The sequence below is a fragment of the Leuresthes tenuis genome, unplaced genomic scaffold, assembly GCF_036924035.1.
Source record: "Leuresthes tenuis unplaced genomic scaffold, fLeuTen1.0.hap1 SCAF_21, whole genome shotgun sequence".
Classification (NCBI taxonomy): Eukaryota; Metazoa; Chordata; class Actinopteri; order Atheriniformes; family Atherinopsidae; genus Leuresthes; species Leuresthes tenuis.
Genome location: NW_027325375.1, coordinates 24423203 through 24450502, shown reverse-complemented (window position 1 = coordinate 24450502; position 27300 = coordinate 24423203). Strand labels below are relative to the sequence as shown.

At 44.0% G+C, this 27300-nt stretch overlaps 1 protein-coding gene across 5 annotated transcripts in view; it reads right to left on the bottom strand.

Moving 5' to 3' along the window:
- The window catches only part of LOC140280123 (E3 ubiquitin-protein ligase RNF43), a 79620-nt gene that overhangs the window by 29325 nt on the left and 22995 nt on the right, over positions 1-27300 (bottom strand). For 3 of the 5 annotated variants that reach the window (XM_072375397.1, XM_072375398.1, XM_072375400.1), the window contains exon 2: positions 2354-2467. In XM_072375397.1, the coding sequence (XP_072231498.1) occupies positions 2354-2467 (114 nt within the window). Of the gene's footprint in view, positions 1-2353; positions 2468-3797; positions 4390-23373; positions 23464-27300 lie in introns of those variants that run through there. The other 2 variants (XM_072375401.1, XM_072375399.1) reach the window with 2 other exon arrangements.

Sequence of the window (27300 nt, the reverse complement as noted above, 5' to 3'; positions counted from 1 at the left end):
TCCGGCAAGCAGAGAGCAGACAGATCACTTCCACTGCAGCACAACATGCTGGCAGAGAAAGGCCGTGGCCTCCGCTCGTGTTGTGTTGTGTAATGACGCAAAACCACAGGGGCGGTCGAAGGTTTTGATTCAAGCTTTTGGAAAGAGAGCCGGTGGAAACAGTCGTACATACAGTCAAACCTGGATCCATTTTGGATTACTTTAACTGTCAAGTTAACATTATAATAAATGCAAGTATCCCAATGCCCGTTAAAAGCCTATTAACCTGTTTATCGCAACAAGAAATCATTTACTATCAACAAGAAATAGTTTTAAACCTCAATACCTGCAAACAAAATGTATTTTTATGTAATAAATTAGCATGTTGCTCTTTACAAAGGAAGACCTTCTGACTGTAATCCATTAACTGTAGCTCTATGATGTGTACATGAAAAATGATCATGCATTGAAAGAGAAAGGCTGTCGTATTTAATTAACATTTAGGTTCCCCAGTGATCTTTTACTTTCATCAGACAAGAAGTAAAGAAGTGCAATTCACAACAATATGTCTTTCCAGAGTTCTACCAGCACATTCTGACAAATACCCTGAAATGAATTGTGTTGCTAAAAGAGTTTATTAAAGAATTCTAAATCAAAGCTCATCTCAAACAAACAAATATGTGGACGTGCAACAGAGGCAGGCAGTGGTGCAGAAAGTACCAGTTGGTTAGATGGTTAAATGCACATTATCTGAGGGGAGAGCTTAAGAGGTTTCCCTCTTTAATCAAAGATGACATGCATTGTTAAAACAACATCCCAAAGACCTACAGAGACATCACGAGCGATTACATTTCCAGACTGTTCAGAGAATTAGCTGGCGGAGAGCGTTAAAAAGGCAGCGCAAATCACAGCAAATCAGCGAAGGAATCTCCCTGCAGCGGATGAAAGGATGCCTGAGAACCAATATAAAAACACAGGACAACAATGAAACTCTATCCCACAAGGTTTGGAGCCTCCTTTTTGTTTGGTTTACGGGTCTATTCTAAGTCTATGTGGTGCAACATGAACCCTCTGTGGCTGTCAGAGGGTCTATAGATTGGCAGGCGGGTTGCAGTCAGACTAAACTGTAAACAGGTCCCATCCAGAGACCAAGGCCGACCCGGCACCGCACATCCCATCCCATCTGATTCATCCTCATCAAAAGGCAGAGAGAAAACTGAGAAAACAGCTGCACGCTGAACATTGATAAGTCCACCACGACCAAAAGCACAGAATCTTGCTAAGAAAGCAAGGATGCAGGTGGCTGGAGTGGAGCTTATTGCAACACATACTTTCCTAGGCATCCAAAACAAGAAAGCCCCCCCTTATCCCTCAGCCCCCCCACACAGGCACATGCCCCTCCTCCCTCCTTCACTTCTCTGGATTTCAAAGGCCATCTGCAGGGAGGGAGAAAGCACTCGGAAGCAGTTGCCTTTTGTTCAAGGGTACTTTTGAAAAAGGGGGAGAGGATGTTTTGTTTACGGAACAACTCAGTGTTGCCATTAAGGCCTTCATCAAAACGCAGTTTCTGGAGTCAGCCTTGATTGGCAGCCCTTTTGCGAAAATCCCCAGTTTGGCTCCGCGCTGAAGGAGCAACAGGAGGAGGAAGAGAGGAGCGGGGAAGTGTGGGAATGTCTCTACATCGTCGCCACGGCGGGCAGCTCCTCAACATGGCTTTAAATTAGGGGAAAAGAAAACACAGGCTAAAAAAAGGCAGTCGCCCAGCTATATTCATGCCTGCTAATTTGTCACCACTTGAAAAACGAGGGAGAAAATAGCACCAGTTTAAATCACACTACTTTAAAGTCAGGGGATGCCAGCCAGTGTGTATGGTAGAATACTTAAACACAGGGGAGATTTAGGTCAGCTCCGTCAGAGTTACACATGCATCTAAACCGTTGTGGGTGGAATCTATGGAGTTCTGGCTGAGCTCATATTAGAGGGAAGCAGAAATGGAGAACCCTGAGTGTCTGGTTCTGGCTGGCTGGGATCGGACCAGTGACAGCTGGAGCTTGAAAGCCTCACATCCGAAGCCAGGGCTCATAGCCACTTGCTACATAGCAGCGCTGAGCTATGCCCACCCCCTCCTGTCCGAGCCTCAGTCCTGAACAAAACCTTAAGCTCCGGCCAAACAACTCCCTCCAAGATATACTTCTCTTTAAAGTCTCAATCCAAGAGCGGAAGGGGGCAGAGGAGAGAGGACAGCATGGCAAGATGTTTTATCTGTCTGCTGCCATGTCTGAGAGAGGAGGAGTTTCTCACAGCGTCCGAGTGGGAAAAATGCAGCAAGCATTCATCAGCACATCTGTGTGCGAGCGTGTGCGTGTGCGGGTACCTTATCGAGCAGCGGCAGACAGCGGGGGACCCTGTGCTCCAGTTTGACAATGGTGATGAAGTCGCTCTCCTGTCGCTCATCCTCGCTTGTGTTGCAAAGAGACAGGGGGTGATACTGTGAAAACACCACGAGAGAAAAGAAGAAAATAATCATGTCAGAAACGGGTCAGAAATTCTCCTTTTTAAAGTTTTTACAGAACTAACCACTCTACAGATGTGCGGAAACACACAAATAGCATGTCTAATGGTTGTGTAGGTACATCTGTCCATGTCATCACACTCATGTCAGAAAAACAATTTTTGTATCGTGTATTTAGGGAAATATAAAGTAAATTCAAATGTCAGATGGATGGAATAAAAACAGCTAAAACAACTACTAGTGATGGGTAACAATTGTGTGTTTCAGTGCTGTTTTCACATCAACAGAGAACACAAGTTGGAGGCCTTCTTGTGCTAAACTAAGGCGTTTCCTTCCTAAACTGTACCCTGCTGATATCAAGAGGAAGAACTCTGGCATCTTATGAAATCAGTTACATGGATGGTGATGTTGACTCCCACTCAAAGCCTCGAGGACTGAAAGAATTGGAGATAGCCTTTGGTTGGAACATTTGATCCCCACTGAAAGGGAGGAAGTTTGTAGCTGCTGAAAGGCTGCATTTAAGAGCTCAAGGGATAGCTTGTGGTGTCACGGGTTCGAGGAACTGCACGGCAGCCCAGGAGGCAGCAGTCCTGTTGGACCCTGTTCAGTATCCGAGGACATGCCAATAAAGTGTTCTCAGATTGGTCTTTGTCCGAGTTCAGAGATCACCCTGTGCTCACCCACACCCCAGTGGAGCGGTTCCACCCATCTCTGCCTTGCCCTGCCCTTTTAAATCCCTTTTATTGGCCCAACCCAGGCTGGTTCTGGCCCGATGGGCCTCTTCATGTGGCTGAGGTCACGGGGTCCCCCCGCCCCCCACCTCGTCTCGCCCAGCGGAAATCCCTAAATTAAAAAGACCCAAGGGTGACATCAACAGCTGGCACCCCCGGGCAGGGAAACTGACGTAATGTGCTGCAAAGGGCTGGTGCATGTCTGTCAGAAGGAGAGACGGAGAGCAGACAAGAAAGAAAGCAGACTAGGAGGACAAGGGTGGGACAGCAAGATAAAAGAAGACGGCCAGAACGGTGGTCTGTGTTCTGCAATCTGCAGCTGCAGAGCACAGCAACAGTGACAGCACCGTACGCACATTCAGATGCAACATCATGATGCCATCCACTGTCTCAGAGTAATGCACAAAAAGAAAGAAATAATAATAGAATGAGCAAGGGTGATCAGATTTAAATGATCAACATAAAGAAACTGTGTTGGTAGACACTGAGATGTAACTGTGTGCAGCAAACCTGAGCAGTTAGAATTGACTTGTATGAAAACGTGTGAGTTCTGCTCTGAATAATGTCTTTTAGACCTCCACATGCAGTCTCAACTCCCTGGGAGGGAAGGCAAGCTGCAGGGCAGTCAGAACCCCCTGGCTGGCCTGCATGCTGTGCTGCCAGCTGCCTCTACCAATCTGCATTTACTAGGCTCAAATTAGAGGGCTTGAGTTGAACTTGGCCTTTCAGGAAAAAGAAAATAAAGAAATGAAAAAAAAAAAAACTTCAATGTCATTGCAACTCTGGGGCCTTGACCTGTGGAAATGTTGTGAAAGAGCTGCTTTCAGTAGGATTTCACAGTAAAATCACTTTAAATCTTTAGGCTAACTTGTTTGTATCTTGCTTTGATATTAAACATGTTGATGCACGGAACGGTGCAATCATACCTGATAAAGGAGATAATAACCCCAAAGCTGAGCCAAACAGGCTTAGAAGGAGTGGCTGCTTTAACTTTCCTCTGGCTTTCTGAAGCTCAGAAAGCAACCACCTCAATGGTCACAGTGTCTATGTTTTGCATCCTTGACTAGACTAAGCATTATGGTCTATTTTAGATCAGTCCACACCACTTAAACTCAGATGGCTGCGAACACTCTCCATGTGCCCCCATCGGTGCCATCCACCACTTTCAGGCACGCTGCTACAAGACTATAAACAGCCGCCAGGACAGTCTCAAACGTCTTGATTTGTTTTTTGTTTTTCGTATAGCTCAGAGAAAAAAAGAGCGTGGGAAACCAAATCACCGAGTCTCCATTTCACAGGGAGTAAAAACCACAGGCAACGCAAACTGTTCCCCACAGACTGTTAACAATGCTCACTCCTCCGTTCCGCCTCCTCCTCCTCATCTGTCTAGATCTGTTGCAAAACTGACGGGGACATGTCCCTCGGATCCTTTGTAGCCACGATTAAAGGCATTTCTTCCCAGCTCAATCAAAGACTACCCCGAAAATATTCCCAGTCAAGAATCTAACAGCCTAAAAACAAATACATGGACAGAAAAAGGAGAAAATAAATGGTAGCTGCGGCAAGAAGTCAATAATATTTTTTTCCCCCTTACTTAGCCCTGCGGATCTTCTTTTTTCGTCTGCCAATAATCAGTAAGAGAGCTTTCTAGTTCATCTGCTGCCAGCAGGGAACCAGGCCCAGGCTGTTATGTCAGTGTGTGTTGAGAGGGAGGAAGCAAGAAGAGCGTGCACCTCTCATCAAGCTCTACCACCCATTTACCAGCTGTTTGGGTCACAGGGCTTCAGACGAATAGAGTTCTTTAATAGGAGATGACAGAAATGCATCAATACGTGATTATTCCATCACAAGAATCAAGTCTGAGAGCAAGAAAGGTGAGAAAGCTTTGCCGGTTGAGCTCTGCTACAAGGTCAACATGGTTACTGCAAATCAGGAGGGAATTCAATTACCTGGCTCATGCATACCTGTGGAAACACACCCACACACACCCACACGCACACGCACAAACAAAGCTGAGCCTTCCAGTATGTTTTCTGAGCCACGTTTTTAACTGAAAGGTTCGAGTATTCTAACATAAGTGGCCAAAGAGCTCACATCAGATCTGAGTCCTATCTGAACGTCTAATCGGAGGTTACTCAACTTGGCAGGAGATTCTGCAGCGGAGGCACCTGTTTGTTTTAATTACAGGAAAAGTAGTTTCTACAAGGAGCAACGCGACCGCACTTAGTAGCTGAAAGAGATCAGAATCTGGTTGCCCCGGTTACTGTACAAAATGCTCTGCTACAATGAGGGAGCCTGAGGTGGCAGGACGGCTTGAGGCACTGACCGTTTGCTCCTCAACCTGCCACTCTGGAAACAAATCAGGTAGCTAATCAGTCTAACACCGGTGTGTGAAAGTTTGCGGAAGGGCGTGGGCACAGCTACGTCGCGCTGCTGGAGTCGGCCGAATATGTGCCTGCATGTGCACATGTGCATTATTCACTAATGTAAAACGGCGCCCGAGCAGGAGTGCATGAGAGTGAACTGGAGGGGTGCTTAAAGGCAAAGCACCAAGCCTTTACTCAGATGTCATATCTGTCCATGGACCAGAAACAGGCTGCACCGACTCCTGCACACACACTGTGTTCCAGCTGTCTGTGCCATAGATGACACAGACACACATTCCTCCATCAGACATCCTGGTATCACATGACCCTAAATACATTTACATCAAAAGGATGATATAACAGAGAAGCCCGGCTGCCCAGTGCCCAGGGTGCAGAGCAGAGGGTTCTTTTCTGAGTCGGAGCATCTGGAAAAGTGGGATCTGAGGCCTTTAGCTCTTCTCTCTTTGCAAACGCGAACAAACAGAATCCATTACTGCTTTGGTCCTGTCAAAACAAAAGACGTGTCATCTTTCCTCTCGCTTTATTGACAGTGTCAGCCCCATATCCAGTAACGGTTACCACAGGGAATGACTTGGGGAAACGTGATCCCATAATGAAGCCCAAGTAATTACCACCAGCCCCAAATTTGCCCGGGCGCTTTCTTTAAGTAGCAGCGCTTCCCCCCAACTCCAGGCCCGTCAGACTGTCTCTGCTCCATAAAAGGGATTAGACAGAGAAGAAAGAACCTGGAGAGGGAAGGCGAGCTGGTCCTAAAGAAAGGAAGCTGAGGGGTGACTTGATAAGTTGCACTCCTTGAAAGCCAGATGAGGGAACAACTGTTGGTGTCGCATAATATTTCTATGGGTCACACTGCTCACCTTTCACACTTTTGCTCTTTTTTCTGCCCTCCCCATTAGCTGCTTCCCGTGTTTTTGTTAGATAACGTGCGGCACAAAAGTTCAAGTGGGATGAACTTTGCACACCAAGACTCCGAGCTGGGTACAGCCGCACCTGTGCTTTGATGAGTGCAGGTGATTTTCATTCAGCCACAGCAGATGCAGGATTTTAGAGCTCACAGGTGGAGGTAGAAGCTGCGTTTACATGGCCCGCGTTTAATCGGATTAACAGCTCGAACAGAATGAAAATGCCCTGCGTAAACACCTCAGTCAGATCAGATTGAAATTAATTCTTTCTGCACATGCTCAAACCGCGCAGGGGTGAGTTTCCTCGGAATAAAAACATTGCCGCCGCAGAACTGAATTCTGTGATGGAAAAGTTTTGGTTGAGGGCCTCAGAAGTGTCCCGGATTGCTGAACATCTTGATGAAGTATCTTTACAGTTCACCATCCCCGGACGCTTAATTCAGTGAGGAAAACTCCACTTTAGTCTCTGTTTGCTTATAGACAGAAGAGGAAGTAGGCCTACGTGCATTCTGGTTTGGAATAAAGTAGGAAAAAATCTGTTTATATGCTAAAATTCAAGTTTGAACCTCCAACTGAATGATTGAAATATTTCTCCATGTAAACACAGCGATACTTTCCTGTGTGAAAATCGGCTTTGCATTTTAAATCGGCCTCCAATGTGTGTACTAACAGTGTGCTGTGGCCTTAGCTGGGAATATTCCAGATTAGTATAACAAGTCAATTCGATCAAGTTCCTGCTGTTTGTTGTATGGTGAAGCAGTTTCCTTACTAAAAGAAAAACAACTGGAGATCTGCTGGGAAACAGATTTCTGAGGAGGCAGTGGAGGCAGCTGAGTAGTGTTGAGTTTACACCCTACACAATCCTTCATTTTTTGCCATCAGTCATGATACAGAGTGCAAGTAGAGCTGACCTGAAACCACTTTCACACCTTCAAAATGAACCTCATAAATGGGTTTCTGCAAACTTGACCATCTGAAGCGGGATGCCTCAAACCTCTCTAGTCTACAGTGTGCTAGATGCACTAAGACTGTGGTGGAAATGGCCTCAAGATGGAGCCCAGTATGTTGTCCACACTTCCATGCACAGGCTCTGCAGTCTAACCAACATAAACACTTGCATATACACCTACATTAACATAGACATCAGCAACGACCAGGGTCGTTCCATCAGCCTCAGGCCAGTGCTGCGCTATACATTTCAAAGCTCAGAGTTAAAAACACAGCACTTCCCTGTCATAACAAGTCAGTGGCTTGGTAACCCCGCAGTTTGTTGGTGTTGCAGTGATCCCTCTTCCCTGTGGACACGGGGGCCACATCCACACGGCCTCCAGGCTTCCTCCGACCCGTCCCTGGCCTGCAGGACGACTCGCAAACTCTCAGGTTCCACAACATCAGTCAGAGAGAGAAGCCACACTTTTTAAAGTGTCAGTCACTTACAGCTGGAGCCTTGAGGTCGGCTATGTGGAAAGCAATTAGCTGGGAGAATAAGGAAAGGGTGCTCACAGAGGGAAACTGATTTATGACTGAAGGGAAACAAAAGGCAAAGAAACAGAAGAATAACCAATTCTCTGTTATAAGCTAATATTAATCGAAACAAAGATGTTACTTATATTAGTTCTTCTAAAACAGAATTATCTCAGTAATGGTGTCCAGGAACTCTATGGGGTTTGTTTGTCCTTAGCCTCACTGGTTAGCTGGGTATCCATCCATCCATCCATCCCAAACAATCTTTCATGCTCACACTTAGAGTCAATTTGTAATCTCCAATTAAAATTCCTGTCATTGGATGGTGGGTAGAAAAAAGTTTGGACTTTGCGCCAACCCCCGTGGGTGTTGTAAAGAATTGAGTTACATAAAAATCAGGATTCTTATTTTCTAAGACTCAGAATTTATTCACAAATAATAAAAAAGCACTTCAGGAACGACTCAGATGTCTCGGCTCACATCATCTCACCGCAGTTAAAAAAAAAGTGACACCCATCCCATATTTCATCTGAAGACCCCCACCTCGTCTCACACACAAGTGCAGTGTTACTTCAGTATAATGCTGCATGAATCTACCAAAAGGGAGGGGAACTCGTTTCTAGAACCGACTTATTTCTGCAGAAAGAAGCTGGTGCAGTACAGACAGTCGAGTGGATATTCAACACTGTTTCTCATTTAATTTCACACGCCTCTCCAAGATTTTTATGAATAACCTGCTTTGCGACCGACAGATAAACTTAGCCTATTAATTCTGTTTATCCAAAAGCATTTGTCATGCATTCCAGAAAAGCTTTTAGATATGATTAATGTATAATCTAAATGTCTTTACTCAGATTTCAAGCCAGCTGGACAGCAGTTAGAAAATGTTCTCGCTTACAGATGTCGCATCATATCGTCTGTGATATTTTCTTTTAGGAGAGACAGAATGAGAGAATATTGCAGGAGGCTGCCTGATGGATGTGGAAGAAACAGGAGCAGGAGTTGACCCTTAAAGCTGACATAGTTTGTACCGTAAGTGCTGCAAATGTTGAGCTTTTTTGAGGTGATCTGCTCTCCAAAAGCTCGATCTTGATGGGGTCGTGATTGTCAAGTTGAATAAATGTCTGTGTGCACATGTGGATAAGTTTTACATCACTGATTTAGTTTGTGGTCTGAAGACAGAAAAAACCTCCTTTGTGTGACAAAAAAAAAAGACTTTACGTAGGCACTAAAATCAACAGATTCACTGGTAATTCTTGCACAGGAATCATGATTTTCTAATGAGAAGTTTCCATCCATCCATCCGGCGGACCCTCCGACAAGCTCTACAACTACTCTGCCAGCGTGTTTAAAAAAAACGTGTAACCAATCAAAATACAGCTGGTGCACAGTGAAGATAAGGGTCTGATTGTAGATCAGTTCAAGACGACTGGCAGGACGTGCGGTTTAAAACTGAAAGTGACACCACAGAGAGGCTTCACTGCGCTTCTCTTTAACAAGAGACAGGTGCCTTTTTTTCGTTTTTTACACACTTGAACATAAAATAAAAACACAGTAGGCTGCTGGGGGGGGGGGGTTTAACACCACATTTTTATTAGGAAACGCAACCCCAGACTCAAACCCACCCATCAACATGTCCGTTTTTAGTGAGATGCTGTTCCTAAAAGGAGGTCAGATTTTACGATGGTATATGAGAAGTGGAGGTTTTTGGGTTTTTTTCCCCCTCTACCCTCTTTTCCTTTTCCTGCTCCAGCTTTCAAACCGTTCATAAAGCCTAAAACCAAAACACAGCTTCTGGGCTGGAAGTGATTGGCCCCGAGCTGATCTTTACACAAAGCAGTGTGTGAGGGCAGGAGCGGACTGAAACAGCCAATGTGGACGAAGGAGAGGCGACAAGGGGGGGAAAGAAGCTGTCCAGGAAGCTGGATAAAATCTAAAAAAAGTCTGAAAACTACGAGTGTGAAAAATTCCTCCTACCATCAGAACACATCAAAATGTCCAACCAAAACCGTCCCCGGGAGAAAAAAAGTGTTGTTTCAACCTTTATCTAAAAGACGAGCTTCAGTGTCTTTCATGCAAATCCATCGTTTATCATTGTGTAGCATCACCTTTTCTTTAAATTACACTTTTCAATCGGGCCGAGTTTGGACTTTTAGGGTCGACAAGAGAAGGGAAAGATGTGCACTGGAGTCATACCACAGGACAAAAAAATAAAAAAATAAAAAAATCAAAGCTCCAATCCAAAACACAACGCAGCACAATTAGCCTTTTCCCCTTAATCATCTTGTTTTCATAATAGCTGGCAGCCAAAGCTGAAACTACAAATACAACCTGATAAATCGCACAACAACAGGAGGACGTGAGGTCATTTATTGTGACATTTGGGCCGTCTTCGCTGGAACAAATGCGACCATAAATGACTGCAGATGACCGCTCCAGCTTCGTTATCGTGGTCGGAGTTCTGCTGAACTCGTGGTCGCAGATCATTTCTCATGAAATCCCCTTCAAGGCACCCCCATCCTCCCATCTGCACAGAACGAATGACAAACAGAAAGGACTCGGCCAGCAGATTTCCTCTTTTCTCAGATGACCCTTTAAACATCTGTCCTCATGTGTGAACACTGTATGGTACACACCTCGTCAAACTTCAGACTAACACGTGATGCAATTACATGCTCCGCCTTCTTAAACTTAGCTCAGCAACGTTTTTAGCAAGAACTTCCACACAGTTGTAGCTTCCCAATTTAAGTGAAGGCCCTCTGCTTGTTTTCATTATCTACTACTCTGTCATGGAAGGTCTCTCCTGCAATCCATAGGAGGCTCCAGTGGAAAGGAAAATGAGATATTTCTCCACAAATGTCACCGTCTGCCACCCTCCCTTCAGTCCACAATGCAGGGTATCCCATAACCACCTGTGGCTGATGTTGGAGAAAGGCAGTCACGAACGCAAAGTGCTGGTAAACACGACTAACCCGAGGAGTCTTTGTGTGTGTATTTTTGCCTGCCGCAAATGTTAATGTAAGCATACAACCACCAGCAGTAAACGGTCGCAAACACATCAGCGCGGCAGCTCTCTGATGCGGCCCACAGACTGCTTTGCAACACACCTCGTAATTGGCAGCATAACTGTTTTCTTTTCCTCTGCTATATTTCACTTTGGCTGAGAGTCAGGCATTGAGGCCGCCTGATTTATTAGTCAGGGAGTGCACGGGGAGTTTTTCAAGACAAAGCGGCGCGCGGCGCAGGCTGACATTTGCACGTCTGGATATCCACCTGAGTCTGTCAGCAGAGGAAGAGAGCAGCTCCGGGAGGCTGAGTCTCCTGCCCTCATGTGGTGCATGTGAGCTTTTTCTGCCGCTTTTCCAGAAACTTGCTCCTCTCGTGGGCGGTTCGCTCCCAGCTGGGTTCTGTCTTGTTTTAATAGCCAAATGGAGTGCACAGTTGTGTGCACACAAGTATGTATGCACTATACAGTACGTGTAAGGGTGGATGGTCGGGGAGGAGTAAACTTTGTAGGGCACGCGGCCAGGAGCACTGAGCTCTTCGTGGAATGCCATGGAAAAATGAGACAGAGGAATGCAGACTTCACTGAGCAGTGTAAACAGGCTGGGCTGAGAAAATGCTGCAATGCTGCTTTGAAGTCGCTCCAGCTCGCCATCACACACACACATACACACACACACACACACCTACTGCTGTGCTGATTAACAAAGAAAGCAAGGTTTTTACCCAGAGAACGCTGAGCTGTTGTTGTCATTTAGGCTGTGACGTGAAGGCAGCTTGTAATTGTGGCTCGGATCAACATCCAGGCTGGAACACATGCTCCCATTTATTACTCAAACACAGATGCGCTCACTTCGGTGCACGCATGCACCCACGCACAACGCAGCCCGTCCGCACACACAAACACAAACAGAGGCTCACACCTGCTCGCCCTCTACAAGCACAGCACTTCAAGGCTTCTGGCTGGCTGCGCCGAGTCCGTCCATGTCCTCAAACCTCCACCCCACCCCACCCCACTCTCCACTCCTGCCTCAATGTGGCCTTTCAACGTCTTTGTTGAGCGTGCGGCGGTGATATCAGGCTAAGAATGTCTCCGGTGTAGACAGCAGACATGAAGGCACCGAGGCCTGTACCTCCTCGTCTGAGCCAGCCGGCTGAGGAATCCACTCAAGTGGGCAGGTAAACACACTGCTGCCCTTTGGAACACCACTCACTCTTACAACCTGTGTGAGTAAGCCAGAGACTATATGAGCTTTTATTAAGAACTACTCTCCACTAAGAGGTTTAGTTCAATAACCCCCCCACCCCGGGAACTTTTTCACTTTTCTACAGTTTAAAACATTCACAGCTGGACACTTCCCAGTACACTCCGTACCGTACCTTTACTCGAGCAGCTGGGGGTAAATGGTCTTAACTCCGCGGTGCTACTGTGGGATAAACAGGTGCTGCTCGTTTGCTTTTCCGGCCCGGTTTTAACCTGTATGGCTATGGGATCATTGACCCTCCACTTTATCATCTTCATGCCACAGGGTAGCATTTGGAGCATCTTTCTTATCCACTGTTTTCTTTTGTCATCCGTCCCTTTAAACTAACAGCTTAAAGCGTTTAGGGGGAATTGATAAAAACCATGTTCCTGACAAAGTTTTAAGCAGATTAAAAATCCAGTAAAAAAGTCTAAAAATTCTACTTCTTTCATGTTTTAAGCAAAAAGTAGGTATTATGTTGGATGCAATCAGCAACTTCGCCACTAGATGTCACTAACTAAACAATGAAAAACTGGACTTATTATACAGTAGACCACAGAGTGAGATTGCCATATTGTAGTGATGTCTGGATGTACTGTGAGATTTTATATTCCCCATATAATCTACACAAAGTATCCCACAATGCACTGCGAACATTAGTGTACAACTGATGATCACTAACCCAGCCAACACAGACGAAATCGAATAGAGCTCACACAGCTAGATATTTCAAGTTTTTTTTCTACCATCATAGCAACATAATTTATAAATCACTTGTATCAAAATTGAAGTATCATCTACAAAGGAAGTATAAATGAACAGATTTCTCAATCGGTTTTTACGAGACAAAAACAAACAATATGATTAATAAGGGCTCGATATGTTAATTATTCATTTGAGGAAAGCAGCTGACAAAACGCTGGGAACTTCACAAAAATGCAACTCTGTATCAACCCGGGTCAGCAATGTCTGAAAGTGCTCTTTCATTCCACTGATGTCCCCTTCGCATACAGCCCTGAGTGAGAGTGTGCCAGCAATAGCAGCGTGTTTATCTTTTTTGTCCTGTAACAATACCAAAATGTTCTGCTTTTATTCCACTCAATCATTCACACTCCTCTAAAGCCTCACATTTACATTTGACGTGAAGCTGACGCAGACTTGTATTTATGTTGGTGTATGTACTCAAAAGACTCTCATATGTTTGGTCAGTGTTGACTGCAGTGAGCTTGAAGCATTTCTTAGTTTGGTTGCCGACGGATCCCTTCACTCAGCGACTCTCTTCTCCTGTCCTCTCTTTCTCTCATCACACATTGATATGACATTTTTGCACCCCGTATGCTCTTTGTGTATCTAACTTTCTGTCCTTTACTCTTGTATCCTCTCAAAGTTCACCTTTCCCTTTTCACTGGAGTTCTTCCTCCCCTCCGTTAATGCAGTAGGTGTTTTCTCAACACGGAATTGCTGAGTTTCTCCCGAAGTTTTTCCCCTCGCTATCAAAAGTTCACTAACTTAACTTATTTCATGACTGGAAGCAATATGAAATTAACAGAATCTGTTTAGAGAGCCACAGTAATACAGTCAATAACCATTTGCCTGCTCCAAAGAGGGCACATACACCACACATCCATATGCACACCGATAAAAGTCTGAACTGTGTATACATACTAAATGTATGTATACATCACATTTTCACAGCGCTGTGCCACCTCAGCTGGAAGAATCGTGTCTTTGAACATCTGCACGCAGCTGTGAGCCCGATAAATGAACTATGCAGCATTTAGCTTGGTCTCGGAATCAGTGGAAAAGAGACGAGACAGAGAAACATCAAACATAACCGCTCTGCTCGACAGAACTGAACTGTTTCATTCAGTAATGTTTACACAAAAATCATCCCTCATCCAAATATATTGGGTGCGTACCACTTATTTTAAGTGTACCACATCATAGGAAAGATTTTAAACTGGTAGTTGCGCTGCCTGGCTGGGCCGGTTTGCCCTTGACTTCCGCTACCCAATAGATTGATATTTTCAGCAGAAGTCAGATTTACTGTCTGTGACCAGCTGTTTCCACAGGTAGGCACACAGTGAGAAGGAAGCTTGTTCCGGAGGGTAAGGCGGTGCGTGAAACTCCCGCAGCAGCTCTCCCAACAGGAAAGCTCTGCCGGCCTGCAGACAAAACACTGTTTTTTGTGCAGAGTCTTGGAAGCAGAGGAGAAATTCTCTAAATTCAATCACAGGGAAACAGGCTGAGTTTTGTTTGCATTTTTTTTCTTCTTACAACCGTTGGATTGGGTTGTGTCCCTGGCAGAAAGAAAAAAAAACCTATGCCGCTGTTGGAAAGTGTGCCTTCCTTATTTTGCTACCATCTTTTATCTTCAATAAACGCAAATGACTTAACCAGTCCAGGGTCAGTTCTAGGAAGCTCCTTAAGTCATTTCCTGCAGGACTATTTATTTCCAGCTCAGCTCATCATGGGGGTCACTCTCCTCACTCCTGAGAACGCTCTGCTGGACCCCCTCAAAACATTCCTCTTTCTGCCACCGCCTTGTCTTTAGGGTGGATTTACAACTCTAAGCAGAAAAAGTAGGGACAGTATAGAAAATGCAAAGAAACACACAGTGATTCTTGCATTTACTTTGACTTCTTTGCACGCAGTATGATCCCAAGATAATTTTGTGGTTTGTCGTTTGTCATACATGCCAAAAGAAAACTTGGGATGGTGTCAGTTTGGGACTAACAGACGATCGCAATCATTATGTGGCATCCACAAAGAGCGCGCTAAAAACGATGTTCCTGAGAGAAAGACTGGAGGGGATCGCACATTTCTCCTACTACAGCTTGAAATAAATAACTAAAGGAATATAGAGACATTTCAGTGCTTAAAGGACAATGGTGCGATTGTAAGTTGGAAATCTGTGATCCCTCACACGTCACAACGAACCATCATTCGCCGATATCTAATATAACCACATTGGGCAAGAGACTGCTGTGTGAAACCATTTCTAAGCACTACAGTACAGTGTCTCATTCAAAAATGCCGCTTGAAACTGTACTGTGAAAAAAAAGAAGCCGTTTATTAACCTCATCCAGACGAACTGTCGACTCCTCTGGGCTCTGAGGCGTCTGGGAAGTGCATTGTGGTCAGACCAATCAGCTAAAGATCTTCTCTAGAAGAAATGAACGCCAGACTGTTATCAGCATGAAGTCCAAAAGCGAGGCTCCGCGATGGTGTGTGCTTTCATCAGAGCCTTTGTCAAAGCTCACTTACACTTCTGTGGTGGTGGCGTTAATGTAGGAAAAGAGGAAGAAACGCTGCCTTAAAGATAAAATATTTCCCCGGGACATCTGTGTATTTTTCAACAAGACAATGCAAAACCAAACTGTGCAGACTCTAAGCAGGCATGGCTGTGGAAGAAGAGGGTACGGGTGCTGGAGGGGCCTGGTGGGACAAATCAACAACTGACGGGCTTCAGGTGACCTCAGCAAACTCTCTGCTACAAAAACGTCAAAGTCTGACAAACATAGCCTGTTCAATCAAAAACATCATAAGAAAACGGTGTCATGAATCACTGAGTCCCATATCTCTTTTCAAGTCAGAAAGTCATGAATGGCATTCCTCTGCAATACAAAGGAATCCAAATCTCCAGAGCAGCATTCTGCAGTCTGCGCCCACAGGCAGGTCCAGGGGTCTACGACACAAACGGGACTCTGCTGATGGATGCAAGGCCCATTCACAGGGACAGATCAACTCATCTTTACAATACAGGCCTGGCTGGCCCTGCAACCTGATCTGGAAACCTTCCAGAGTCACTCAGCGGCCTCACATTAGACCTCTTCACTTCCTCTGCCGGGTCTCCTTCCGTGGCCCTCAGGGTGTGAGGACCGTGAGTTTGTGTGATGGTGTGTATGTTTGCAGTGCACACAAAGGAGAGTGACCTCATGTGACATGAAAGGCAACTCAAGAATCCTGCCTCAACTGGAGTCAACTGGAGGGTCCACAATACTGACAGTCCTGCAGAGGCTAATTATCTGTCACCTGAGTCACGCTGGCTGCAGGGGGGCCGCGGGCACCAAGAAGAACCCTCATATATCTGTTTTTTCTGACTTTCTGTCTGATTAACCAAATCACTGAAGTTTAGCACTAAATGAAGACGGTGACAACAACAACGTGGCAGTCACTTTACATCAGCTTTTCCTGCTGCTGTGGGTTGGCAAGGGGCTTGGTTTGCGGCATTTACTGTTACAGTATGTGAGGGAGGGACTCCTTCCCTGATCCATTTTTATGTCAGTGCCTTTGTAGACAAGCCAACAAACCTCCTCAGTCGAGTGAACACACACCTGTGCCCTGCGGAAAGAAGGTGAGGGGAAAAAAAGCAATGGAACTCAGTAAATAACCACATGAAATTAAAGTCCCGGCTGAGGGAAAGTACTGCGATGCCTCGGTTAGGTCAGTCTACGCTGCGGTGCTATGTGGGTGGGCTGTAAGTCAGAACCAGCTTCTTCCAGGAACCAGCTCTATGTGGCAAAGGCCAGCTGCCACTCCGTCAAACTGAATCACACTCCCACTCGTCCTGGTAAACCACATCAGAGTCATAACAACAGCGACTCTGACCTGAACACCTCTCATCACCTCCCGATTGTCCCATCCCTCCCATTCCCATACGCCTTTCACTGCAGGATAATGATAATAATGGATAATAAAAGAGTACAGGAAAAGGGGGCACAGCATCACCATTAAATGATTCAGTTAAACTGCTCAAAATAAGCTCTTGTGGCTGCGCTACTGATGTTAAACATCTGCCTGCGTGCTAAGAGGTGACGATAAATCCAAGTAAAACATCCACTTTAATCATTACTGCTTCGCTGTAACACAGAGTCATTTGTTTAAAGCTAAAATCTAGTGATAATACACTATAAAAGCAAATGTTTTGGGGATATTTCAGGAGATATTCAGTTTAAAATTGGAGGCTGTTTGAAGTGTCAAAGGCAAACAGGTCGATTGCATGTTCCTGGACAAATATCTTGAGCTGTTTTCACACATGGACGCCAAAGAATGTCCAAAATTGGATCCAGTCTTTCAGCATAGTTGCTGTTGGCTGATGTTGGGGAATGTGTTCCTATGATCATGCCGAGATGGTTGGAAAAGTTGCAAAAACTATGCAAGTGTATGTTGACTTGTGTTTGTGTTTTCATGCTTCCTGCCTATTCACGATGAGTGTCTCGGGTTGATCAATGCCACTTGCACTTGGTGTATTCGCAATATAACTGAGTGAGAGGGAAGGCAAATAAATGTCAGAAGATAAAGTATGAAGGAGCTATTGTTGAGAGTACGCAGACTCGCCAAACATTAACATTCAGCAGGGTTAACACCCATGTTGGTGTGGATTCTCAGTCATCACGGCCATGGTTCACGGAGCACATCAGCTCGGTGGACAGCAACATCAAGTTCATGAGGGAGGATGCGAAAGGCAACAAGCTGCCTTTTTTGACTGTTCTGTGAAGAGGACATTTAAGAAGACGGAAGTCTCAACACAGAGGTTTACCGGAAACTCACACACATGGACCAGTACCTGCTTTTTGAGAATGATACAAACACTTTGATCAGGAGGTTCAGTGATCCCCTGTAAGCTGACACTCCCCACTATCTAGTTTAGAACTAAAAAAGCCTTTCAGGAGAGACATGAAACTTCTTCAAGATCCAAGAAGAAGTCCAGTTGCCCTTATTCAAGCTCTTAGGATTATCAACACACGAGTTATGACGAATAAACTGGCTGGGTAATCTCCAACAGGTGTGAGCAACGAATTTATGCAGCTTCCATCTTCCAGAGTGGTAAAATATAAAGTGGAACCAGAGCTTGATAATGGCTAAAGAGAGGCAGCTAAAATACAGGAACTCGTATTGAAAGAAAATGGATGATCCTGCTCCCCGTTTCATTTGGTTACTTTTTTGTTTGTAGCTTGAGTTGCCATAATTCAAGTTTATGTCAGTGGGCATCCTTGGTGTTCCTATCATTTCTATTTCATTGCAATGTCACTACTCTGTAATGTAGCCTGTTATAGATGCAGTCTGTTGGTGTGTTTGACCACACTGTCCTGGTCGCTTCCACCTCTACTCACGGTAAAAAGCCCTCCTCAGTGCAGATTTTTTTCATTTGGAAAAAAAAAAAACACACACTTTTGCTATGTGACCATACTAATCACACATTTATTGCCTCATCTGCTTCTTTTTAGTTTTATTCAGATAATCCGTGTGCTTAAAGATGTGACTCATTCAATTCACTAAGCTCAGAACTGCAGAGGAGCCAATTCAGCATAATACCCATAAGGCATCTAATCTGTAGGTGTGCCCCTTTACGCATCTCTGTACTCAGACCAGCCCTGGTGCCTAGAGTGAACAGTTAAATCAATAGTGGCAGACGTGTGTTATTCAAGCAGATGTTCAGTCATGCCGACACTGTCAGCTAATTATCTTTGTGAGTCTGGTGTGAGTCATCCTGATGAGTAGACTGTTGTCCCGGTCATGTTTCGTTAGTATTACCATGAATTTAAGTAGCTTCCCTCTCTGTCATTCTTGGCACTCAAACACGCTTGAGGCACACTTTTCAGCAAGGTGCCAGCTCAAGGATGTGATCCAAGTTATCAAAACAGAGCTATATCATTAGTCTCGAAGGAGAAAATAATTCATCAGGTTGTTTGGAACAAATGCCAGAACGAGACTCTCCTATTGTGTTACTCAGGGCTGTTCAGCTCCATCGTGTGATGGTTGTTTTACAGAGACTTCTCAATTCCTCAAAGCAGGACGCTCAAGAGTTACAAAGCAACGATTTACTACACTACAGGGAGGTCTTAACTCAGTGTTTCTTTTCCAGCTGTTCGACGGAATGTGCTTATTATTCAATTATCATCTAATGCACAAAGTCACAATTTCCAGAATTTTTACATCTGAGCACCATTAAAAGTGAATCTGAAATCAAACCGCCAAGATGTGATTAAAGCGTAGACTTTACCCCTTTTTTGTTCATCGTTATTCAATGACAAATTGAGAGGGAAAAAGAGAACTTTTGGATGATTCCAAGTGTTAAATTTGTATTTAACAGCTATCCAGGGGAACTCGTGGTTCAAAGAGTTTTTAACAAGGAAAGCCTGGAAAACTTCACAGGGGACAACTTCACTTAATGGACTAGATTTCTTTTCTTGTAGAGGAACAGCTCGTCACAACATCCAGCTAAGATAAGAGCGCTTATCCTCGTCAGAGTCTTTTATCAAGACTTGCTTCCATGAATATGCTTAAAATGCAACCATAGAAAATATATGTTTTTTAAAACTCTCCTGTTCCAGAAAAAAAGGATTGTTTGGAGAGAAGAAACCAAAATTGTTCTGTATGAGAATGATGGAAGAATATGGAAAAGGCGTGTGATCCAAAAGCGCCTCAACATCTGACAAACCTGATGGAAGCAGCGTTACAGAGTGAGCATGTATGGCTGTCACATGCTGCTCAGACTATCTCAGCCACCAAAACTCAACACGGGGTCAGACGAGAGCTACGATACATCAGAGACACGGTGCACTTCAGGTGTTCCTTTCATTACCGTAACTTCCTCCTCTTTTGCTTTAGAACACTCTGGGCTGTAACTTTTAGGCAATGGATCGGTAAGGTTACGCGCACCAGCTCACCGTCTGCACTTCTGTTTATTTGGGTGGGATTCAATCTTATGTACCCAAACATTTCTGCAAAATCTGTAGCATATTCCCTGATATGCGACCTGTTAAGTTCTACAATGTCCCATTAAATTTCAGCTGAGGCAAATGCTCTGATTGTTCAGCTTCTCAGGCCTGAGCAGGCCCACCTTCCCACCTCAACTCTGTCTGTAAACCAGGTGAGCCTCCTCCCTGTTGTCACGGTTCTGTTGCCACTGGTACCGCTGTGAATTGTATGAAAATAGTAAAGAACTGACCCACATCCGTCCATGGCGGAGCTTTTAAGTTGAATAGTCCAGTTACATTCGAGTTGCTCCTATGCATTAAGGGCTATAATTCTTCAACCTTTCCTCCAAGTCTGTACTTCCAACTCAAATTTATCGTATGATTGGAACTTCAACAGGTTTCCACCAAAAACTAAAACAACAAAAACTGTTTGTATACTAAATATATTGGGACTTTACTCTTTATTTGTACTAACACTGCCTAAAGGGTCATTTGTGCTGTGAAACAATTGTATAGTAGCATCGGTTTAATAAATACAGTGGGAATGGGAATTAATGACTATCTGTGGTTTACTTTAGACATTCCCCTAACATACACACAGCATATAGTAATAGTTCTACGAGCATGAGAAAGTTTGCATTGTTTTGGAGAGCTGAAGTGATGTTGGCAGTGTTTTTATGGGGAGGATATGTTTGTGACACTACTTGGGTCCCTTAGGCCAGACAGCTCCAGCAAAGGAGACGGAACTTTTGCCTCGGGAGAGATGGATGGGCCTGGAGATAAGTGCAAGGGGTGTGAGGGGAAGGCGGGAAGGGAAAGAGTGGGGGAGGGAGGGGTGCGTCTCGACATGCAGCCCCTCTGGGTAGACAGGCAATGACATCCAAAGCACTTCCTCCCCTGTATTCCCTCCAAAGGAACGTGTTGTTAAGGTAGAGCTGTTAAGGATGGGAGCACTAAAACACTAAAAGGAGAATGAGGAAATCATTGTTGCTCAAACCATCAGTGAGTTTACCATTGATGAAAATTAAAGCATTTCTCGGTTGGTTTTAGAGTCTTCTGTTGTTATCTAATGCCATGATTCAGAAAAAGCAAACTAAAACGTAATCCTCATATTCAGCTTTCAGCTAAACAGCAATGAGGAAATGTTTAACATAGCTGACGATGAATTTAGTGGAATAAACTACAAATCTCGAGGGGATTATAAAAACCAACTGGCATGTGAAAACCCTATCGTCTGAGGAGGAAGTGGAGCTGGCCCAGGGTGTTTTCCACATTACATGCAGGCCTAATATCAAAGGAGATAACAATTCCAGCTGCGTTGCTGTTGCTGCTACACGCTGGATCATCTGGAGGAGTCATCCTCCTCCAGTAGCTACAGCGATCCCCCCCCAATCTCCATCCAGTCCACCATCTAACATGATGCAGAGACGCAGTCAAATCCACACATTAATACTTCTTCATTAACAAGTTTAAAATAATGAAAGAAAAGGTCTTGAATGGAGGCGGTCTGTCATTTAGTTCCCTGCCTTTCTCACAGCAGGGCCACGAAGTACAAAGGAGGCAAAAAAAGGGGGGAAATAGTTGTAAATCGAGTTATATCTGTATTCCTAATAAAGGCTGTCGCTCCCTTCAGAAGTTTAATTAGAGGCTGAGGCGGTTGCACGCGATGATCTGGCCTTAGGCACAGATCTGCGACAGCTGAGCTGCTGCACTCCTTTGGTGTGGATCCTCTCAGATGCATGCTGTCTATTTGCCTCTTCAGGCCAATCAGGTTAAAGGTGGGAAAGGTGTAGAGATCAGGTATGAATCATTAACATGCCTGTCAAGCTGAGAGACCCTGAAGGAGACCAGACTCAAGAAACGTGCAGTTATGCTCACAAATGTGTGGCTAAAAAATTCTGGGAAAGAGGTGCATTGCTGTGCTTGACTGCTTTTCTGTTTAAGCTAGCAAAGCCACAACCAAGAAACAGCTTAATTTAAGGACTGTATTAAAAACTATTACTAAACATGCTACATCTCCTCAACAAGTTGTGGTTATCAGGGAGCGACGGACCTTTTTCTTCTAAGGCTTCAGGGGGTTTTGTTTTCATCAGGCTGCTGACCATGCCCTTCATTATGTTTTCAGAAATGGACTCCCCCACATAAAGTCAACAAGGGAGCTTATCTTGTCTTTAAGAAGCAGTAAGAGGCAGTAAATCTGACTGATAATGTCTTGATTGATGCCATTTCAGCGGTGACAATGTTATCGTGCGGCCTATAAAAAGTGCAGGAAATCATTTGTAGTCACCGGGGTCAAAAATAACACATCAAAAGTCCACGGCATGAAAAGAGGCTAAAAGTGTGTCAGTGTTTCCAGAGCTTTTGATTCTTATTTGGACCGTGATTTAAGACAAAATCAAACCATACCAGTGGCTTGTTTGCTGTTGACAAGTAAGTCATTCCCTTATTTGTGACTGAATGGTTTTCTGTTCAGAACCTTGAATAAAATTGCAAGTTTTATTATTTGTGGGTCTGACATTGTAATGCAGAGTAGCTCAGACACCTGTAAACAAAGAGTCCAGCTGGACAGGGGCCCGAGATCTCTTCCAGACTGTTGTAATTAGGGGCAGCCAAGATAGCGAGCAGGTGGAAACTTAAACGGTCATATAAGTCGTTTGTTCATATCCCTCAATACAGCTCATTCAGGCGTCTTGTAAAGTAACGTTCCTACAAGCGGCAGAAGGAAAATGTGACTCATGTGAGCATTCCCAAATCAGAGCAGACGTCATTCTCAAGTGGAGCTTCTAAGTGCTGCACTTTCAACCATGGACCTTTGCATGACCGGAGATCGAGACCAACATATGTTCTATCAATGACACAACAGCACTTTACTGAATGTTTTTTTGTCACTTCCTGGTTGGGGCTGCATTGCGGTGTGGTATTTAGCACCATTGCGTCACAGCAACTTGGTTCCTAGTTCGAATCCCTGGGCCTCTCTATGTTTGCATGATTTCCCCGTGTATAGTTAGGTCTAAAATACATTCTTTTTACAACCTACCGTCAACCTCATGGACGCCTTTTTCCTAGATGCCTTGGATTTGTCATAACATAGCACGATACCACAAAACGTCGTCTCATTCCAGTTGGTTTTTGGAAATAACAACATGGCTAGAATTAGAAATCAAAACTGACGTTTCCAAAATGGTAATGATCTCTAGTCAGCTATTTTGACAAGCATGCTGTTGTCACCACCATTTTTGTAGCTGCCAACCCTGACCCTTCATCTGGTCAAATTTGGCCCTGCACTGCCACTACTGGTCACCTGCATATAGCAGCTTGTGAACATGTGGCGTTAATTTATGAGGATGTGCACAAACTACACTCCAAAGAAACACAAAGCCATGATAAACATAATTCTGGTGTTACAGCTACAGAACATCAAGACAACATTAATCCCTATATAACTCACAAAGGTTTATGAGCTAGGTTTTATTGTGGGTGATGTCAGCGACTGGCTTTGAGGACAGCGTAGCAACGGAATGCTATTTTGACCAGCTTAACTAACTGTACACAAGTATATCATGAAGATAATCGACAAAAAAAGCAAAGCAAGTGAGACGTTGGACTGGAGAACAAAGCATATTTCCCTACAATAACCATGCAAAAATGACAGTTTTCCTTATCCGTCCATTTAATAAGCATATCTCATGACATCACCAGCTCCACTGGGCCACCGCTGTTTCCGTCTGTCAATGAGACGAAAACATCACCGACCTTGGAGCAGGACCAGCCTGTGAATGCCTTGTTGTGAACAACTGTGGAAGAATAAAAACCTGTCGACTGCAGACAAAGGAAAAAAGAAAAATCCTGTGCATAAAAAGGGGACTGATAAGCAGTGCAGGTTGGCGATAAGAGACAAAGGCTGTACGTGCTGAAACGCGCCAGCACCACAGAGATGAGGGCCGTCGATAAGAAACATTGAGCTGAAGGTGGCGAAACACAAGCATCTGAAATGGAGCGACAGGAAGAAAGAAAGCTTTAAGGTATAGAGAGTGAGATAGACTAAGGGTAGATGGAGGTTCCTGTGTGCATCTCACACAGTTGCACCTGTGAGTAATCTAGAGTTCGTCAGAGCGCTTCGACAGGCATCTGTGTAGGCTTCGCTTCCTCTAAATGGGCCGGTTGAATATGTAATCTGTCCGCTTTCATCCACATCCTTTATTTCCACCCAGCCACCTACAGTAACTCTGTTATGCTGTGGGTCCAGGCGGCATGAAAACGGCAGAGACACAATAAACTACACAAACCACACAAAAGACCGCTCACAGGGTCAAATCTCCTTCTGCAGCCAAATCACTGAGCGTGGCCTTTATGACACCCATTCCTGTACGCACACTCAGATGTGACGAAAGGCTGACAAAAAACAAAAAAAAACAAAGATGGGGAGGAAAGTCTTTAAGAATTGGATTGCCATCAAGCAAAACATTACACAATACGGATGGTGATAAATACCTAAGAGTCAACAATGACTTCTCCAGGTGTTCCATTATTTTGGCCGGACTCACTCGTCCAGCCCGTACTCTGTTTTGGAACAAAAATAAAGCTCCTCAGATACTGGAATTTCAGGAGTCTGTCAACACACATGTATACCCACTGCTCCCCAATAAGCTTCAGTCTACAGTCAGGATTGTGGGACTTCGACTGATGCTTGAGAGGATTTATAAAGTTTAAAACCTACTAGGGAAGCCCATAGGGATAAAATTATAACAGTGTTTTGTCTGTCAGCACCATCTGATGGGCCATGATGATGATAGGGGGGACAGAGGAACCCACAGGTAGAGGCAGAGTTTACGTTGTTATACACTCCAGCATGAAAGCTGTACAAGCAGATTATCCTCTATGGAAACAAGGAAAACATCAGAGATGAAATATGGAGGAGTTGACAACAACTGAGCTGGAAAAATAAAGAAACATAGAGCTACTTTCACTTAGAGTCCTGCTAGCCAATCTATCATCTACTCTTAGTCCCTGTCCTTTTCCACTAGCATTTGGTTTCCATGGATTCCTGTCTAAGTAGATTAAGAAAGAACTCATGTTTTCATGGAGACATGGCAAGCTGTCTGCTGTCCCTCAGTCCACATCAAGCACATCCAATGTCCCCCTCCTCCTCTGCAAGAAACTGAGGCGGAAGGCGGGCGCTGTGCCAAATACACCAGATAGTTTCGTCCACAGCTGCAAACAGGCGGCCGCCAAAGCAACAATAGAGTCCACTCATTAAAGCAAACCCGCCTCAGACAAAGACAAATGCAGGCCGAGGGAACGAGCAGGAACAAATGTATCGAAAACATAAATCTCCAAAAAACTCATTCTCAACTAACTTTCCCATATAAAAGATAAAGCTCTTGCCATCGGTCATGGATGGGACTCGAGAACTGATAGTAACCGATATCTGATGCAGAAGATAACTGGTGTCGTTTCCTTGGGCTGCGCAGAGCATGCTTCCCACGTGCCAAAATGAGTCCAATCTCTCTCATTCTGCAAAAAGACAATTTCTGCTATCTGCAACAGCCTGTTATCAGTCCTCCGATGCATTATGTAATTAAAACAAATGTGAGCAGTAAAACTGGCGACTATCATGTGGTGCCCTGTCATAACTAACTGCCCTAGACATCTGCCGGCCAGGATCATTGTGGCTTTATCGTGTCACTTTTATGACAGCTTTAATGGGAATCCAGATACATTGATCTGTCACAATGAAAACAGACTGTGTGTATTTCTGTCTATAAACACACAGTTTTCTCTTATTTACAATAAGGCTAACAACTTCAGCCTCCTCGTCAGCTCTGTATGGTTAGTCTTTATCTTGGTTGTGCCCCAAAAAGATTACCTTAGACACGGCATTATTTCCTATAATTAACCACATGGCTGACTCCAATGACTGTTCCCACCCAACATACTCCTGATGAATATCTAACTATTAATGTAATTTTATTATATTTCTATGCTTTTATTCACATTTTGACTAATTAAATTAGTAGAAATGTGTATGGTTTCAAACATAAAGTTGTTACATTATGAGGTTGCTTTACGCCCCCTTTATTTGTAAAAACCTAACTTAAATACATGACTTCTGAAGGCAGAAATAAATAATACCTTTATATGATGATAAATGCTACTAAAATTAAGTTAGAAATTAATTTACGCAATAATAATTGCACAGAACGGCTTTAATTTTCAACTACACTAAATTAATTTTGCTTTACCATCCAGTTTTCATACATTTTTTCAGTGTTTTTCCATTTCTTTCTTTGCTACTAAGTTATTCCTGTATCTATTTCTGTATAATTTCTCTTTACATTGTATTGATCTATCTACTCCCTCCAATTTCTGTATTTCTTTATTTTCTCCTAATTTCACAATACACACTTTAATGAAGTTATTTTTGTAATCTATCTTATTAATAGATATATTAGTTCTTTATTTTTTTCCCCTTTGCATTTCTCCCCCTCTCCATTTCCCCCAAATTGGTGTTTTCACTCCTAAGAACTTTTTGTTTTACCCACTTTTCAGTCACCCAAAATGTGGTTATAACATCAATGCGTCATCAAAGGGGGGAAGTGAGTTCATAAAAATAAGTGCCAGGAATTGTCGTATGTTATCATGGTGGTGCTGCGTGCAACTATGTGGTGGTTTTGCTCAGTAAGTTGTTATATTTGCTTTTAGTTAAAAGGTCAAGAGTTACATTCCCAAGTATGTGCCTTCAATTAATGCGGCCAGTCTTGGTGAAATCGGTGCTAAACGCAAACCCGTTATCAACGTCCTCGACAAAGTCAACAGATCTTCCAAACCTGTCCCTTCTGAACCTAATTAGATGTCTTCTAGACATTTTTTCAACCAAAAAACAAAAATACAGCTGATGCATTCAGACAGAATGCTAAGTGTGATGCTAGAATCAGGTTTTCATCCATGTCGACATGTCGGGTGTTACTTCAAAAGGTAGGTAGCTTGTTATAGAAAGCTAATATGTACTGTGATAAGTAATGCAATGTGATAGAGTCTCACTAACTTTTTAAACCGCTGTTCTGCATTGTGCACTCGGCCTCTGTAACTAAGCGATGATTGTACAGAAAGTCACGTTGTCTGAAAGGTCCAGAAGGCTGTTTTGCTAATTCGTAGCTGTGCTGCTAGCTAAAAAGGGAGGAAATGAAAGTGAACAACGTGGTTAGCTTCAGCTGTAACTACATTGCATGTCACAGTGACATTTCTCCACACTGTGTTTGATTAGCCACAGCTTCAAAACAGTCAAAGATCTCCTCTCTTATAGTAACATATGAGCTTGCCACACAAGCCTTAATCTATGCCAACTTGTCCCACCAGCAGCCTGTGTTTTCTTCAG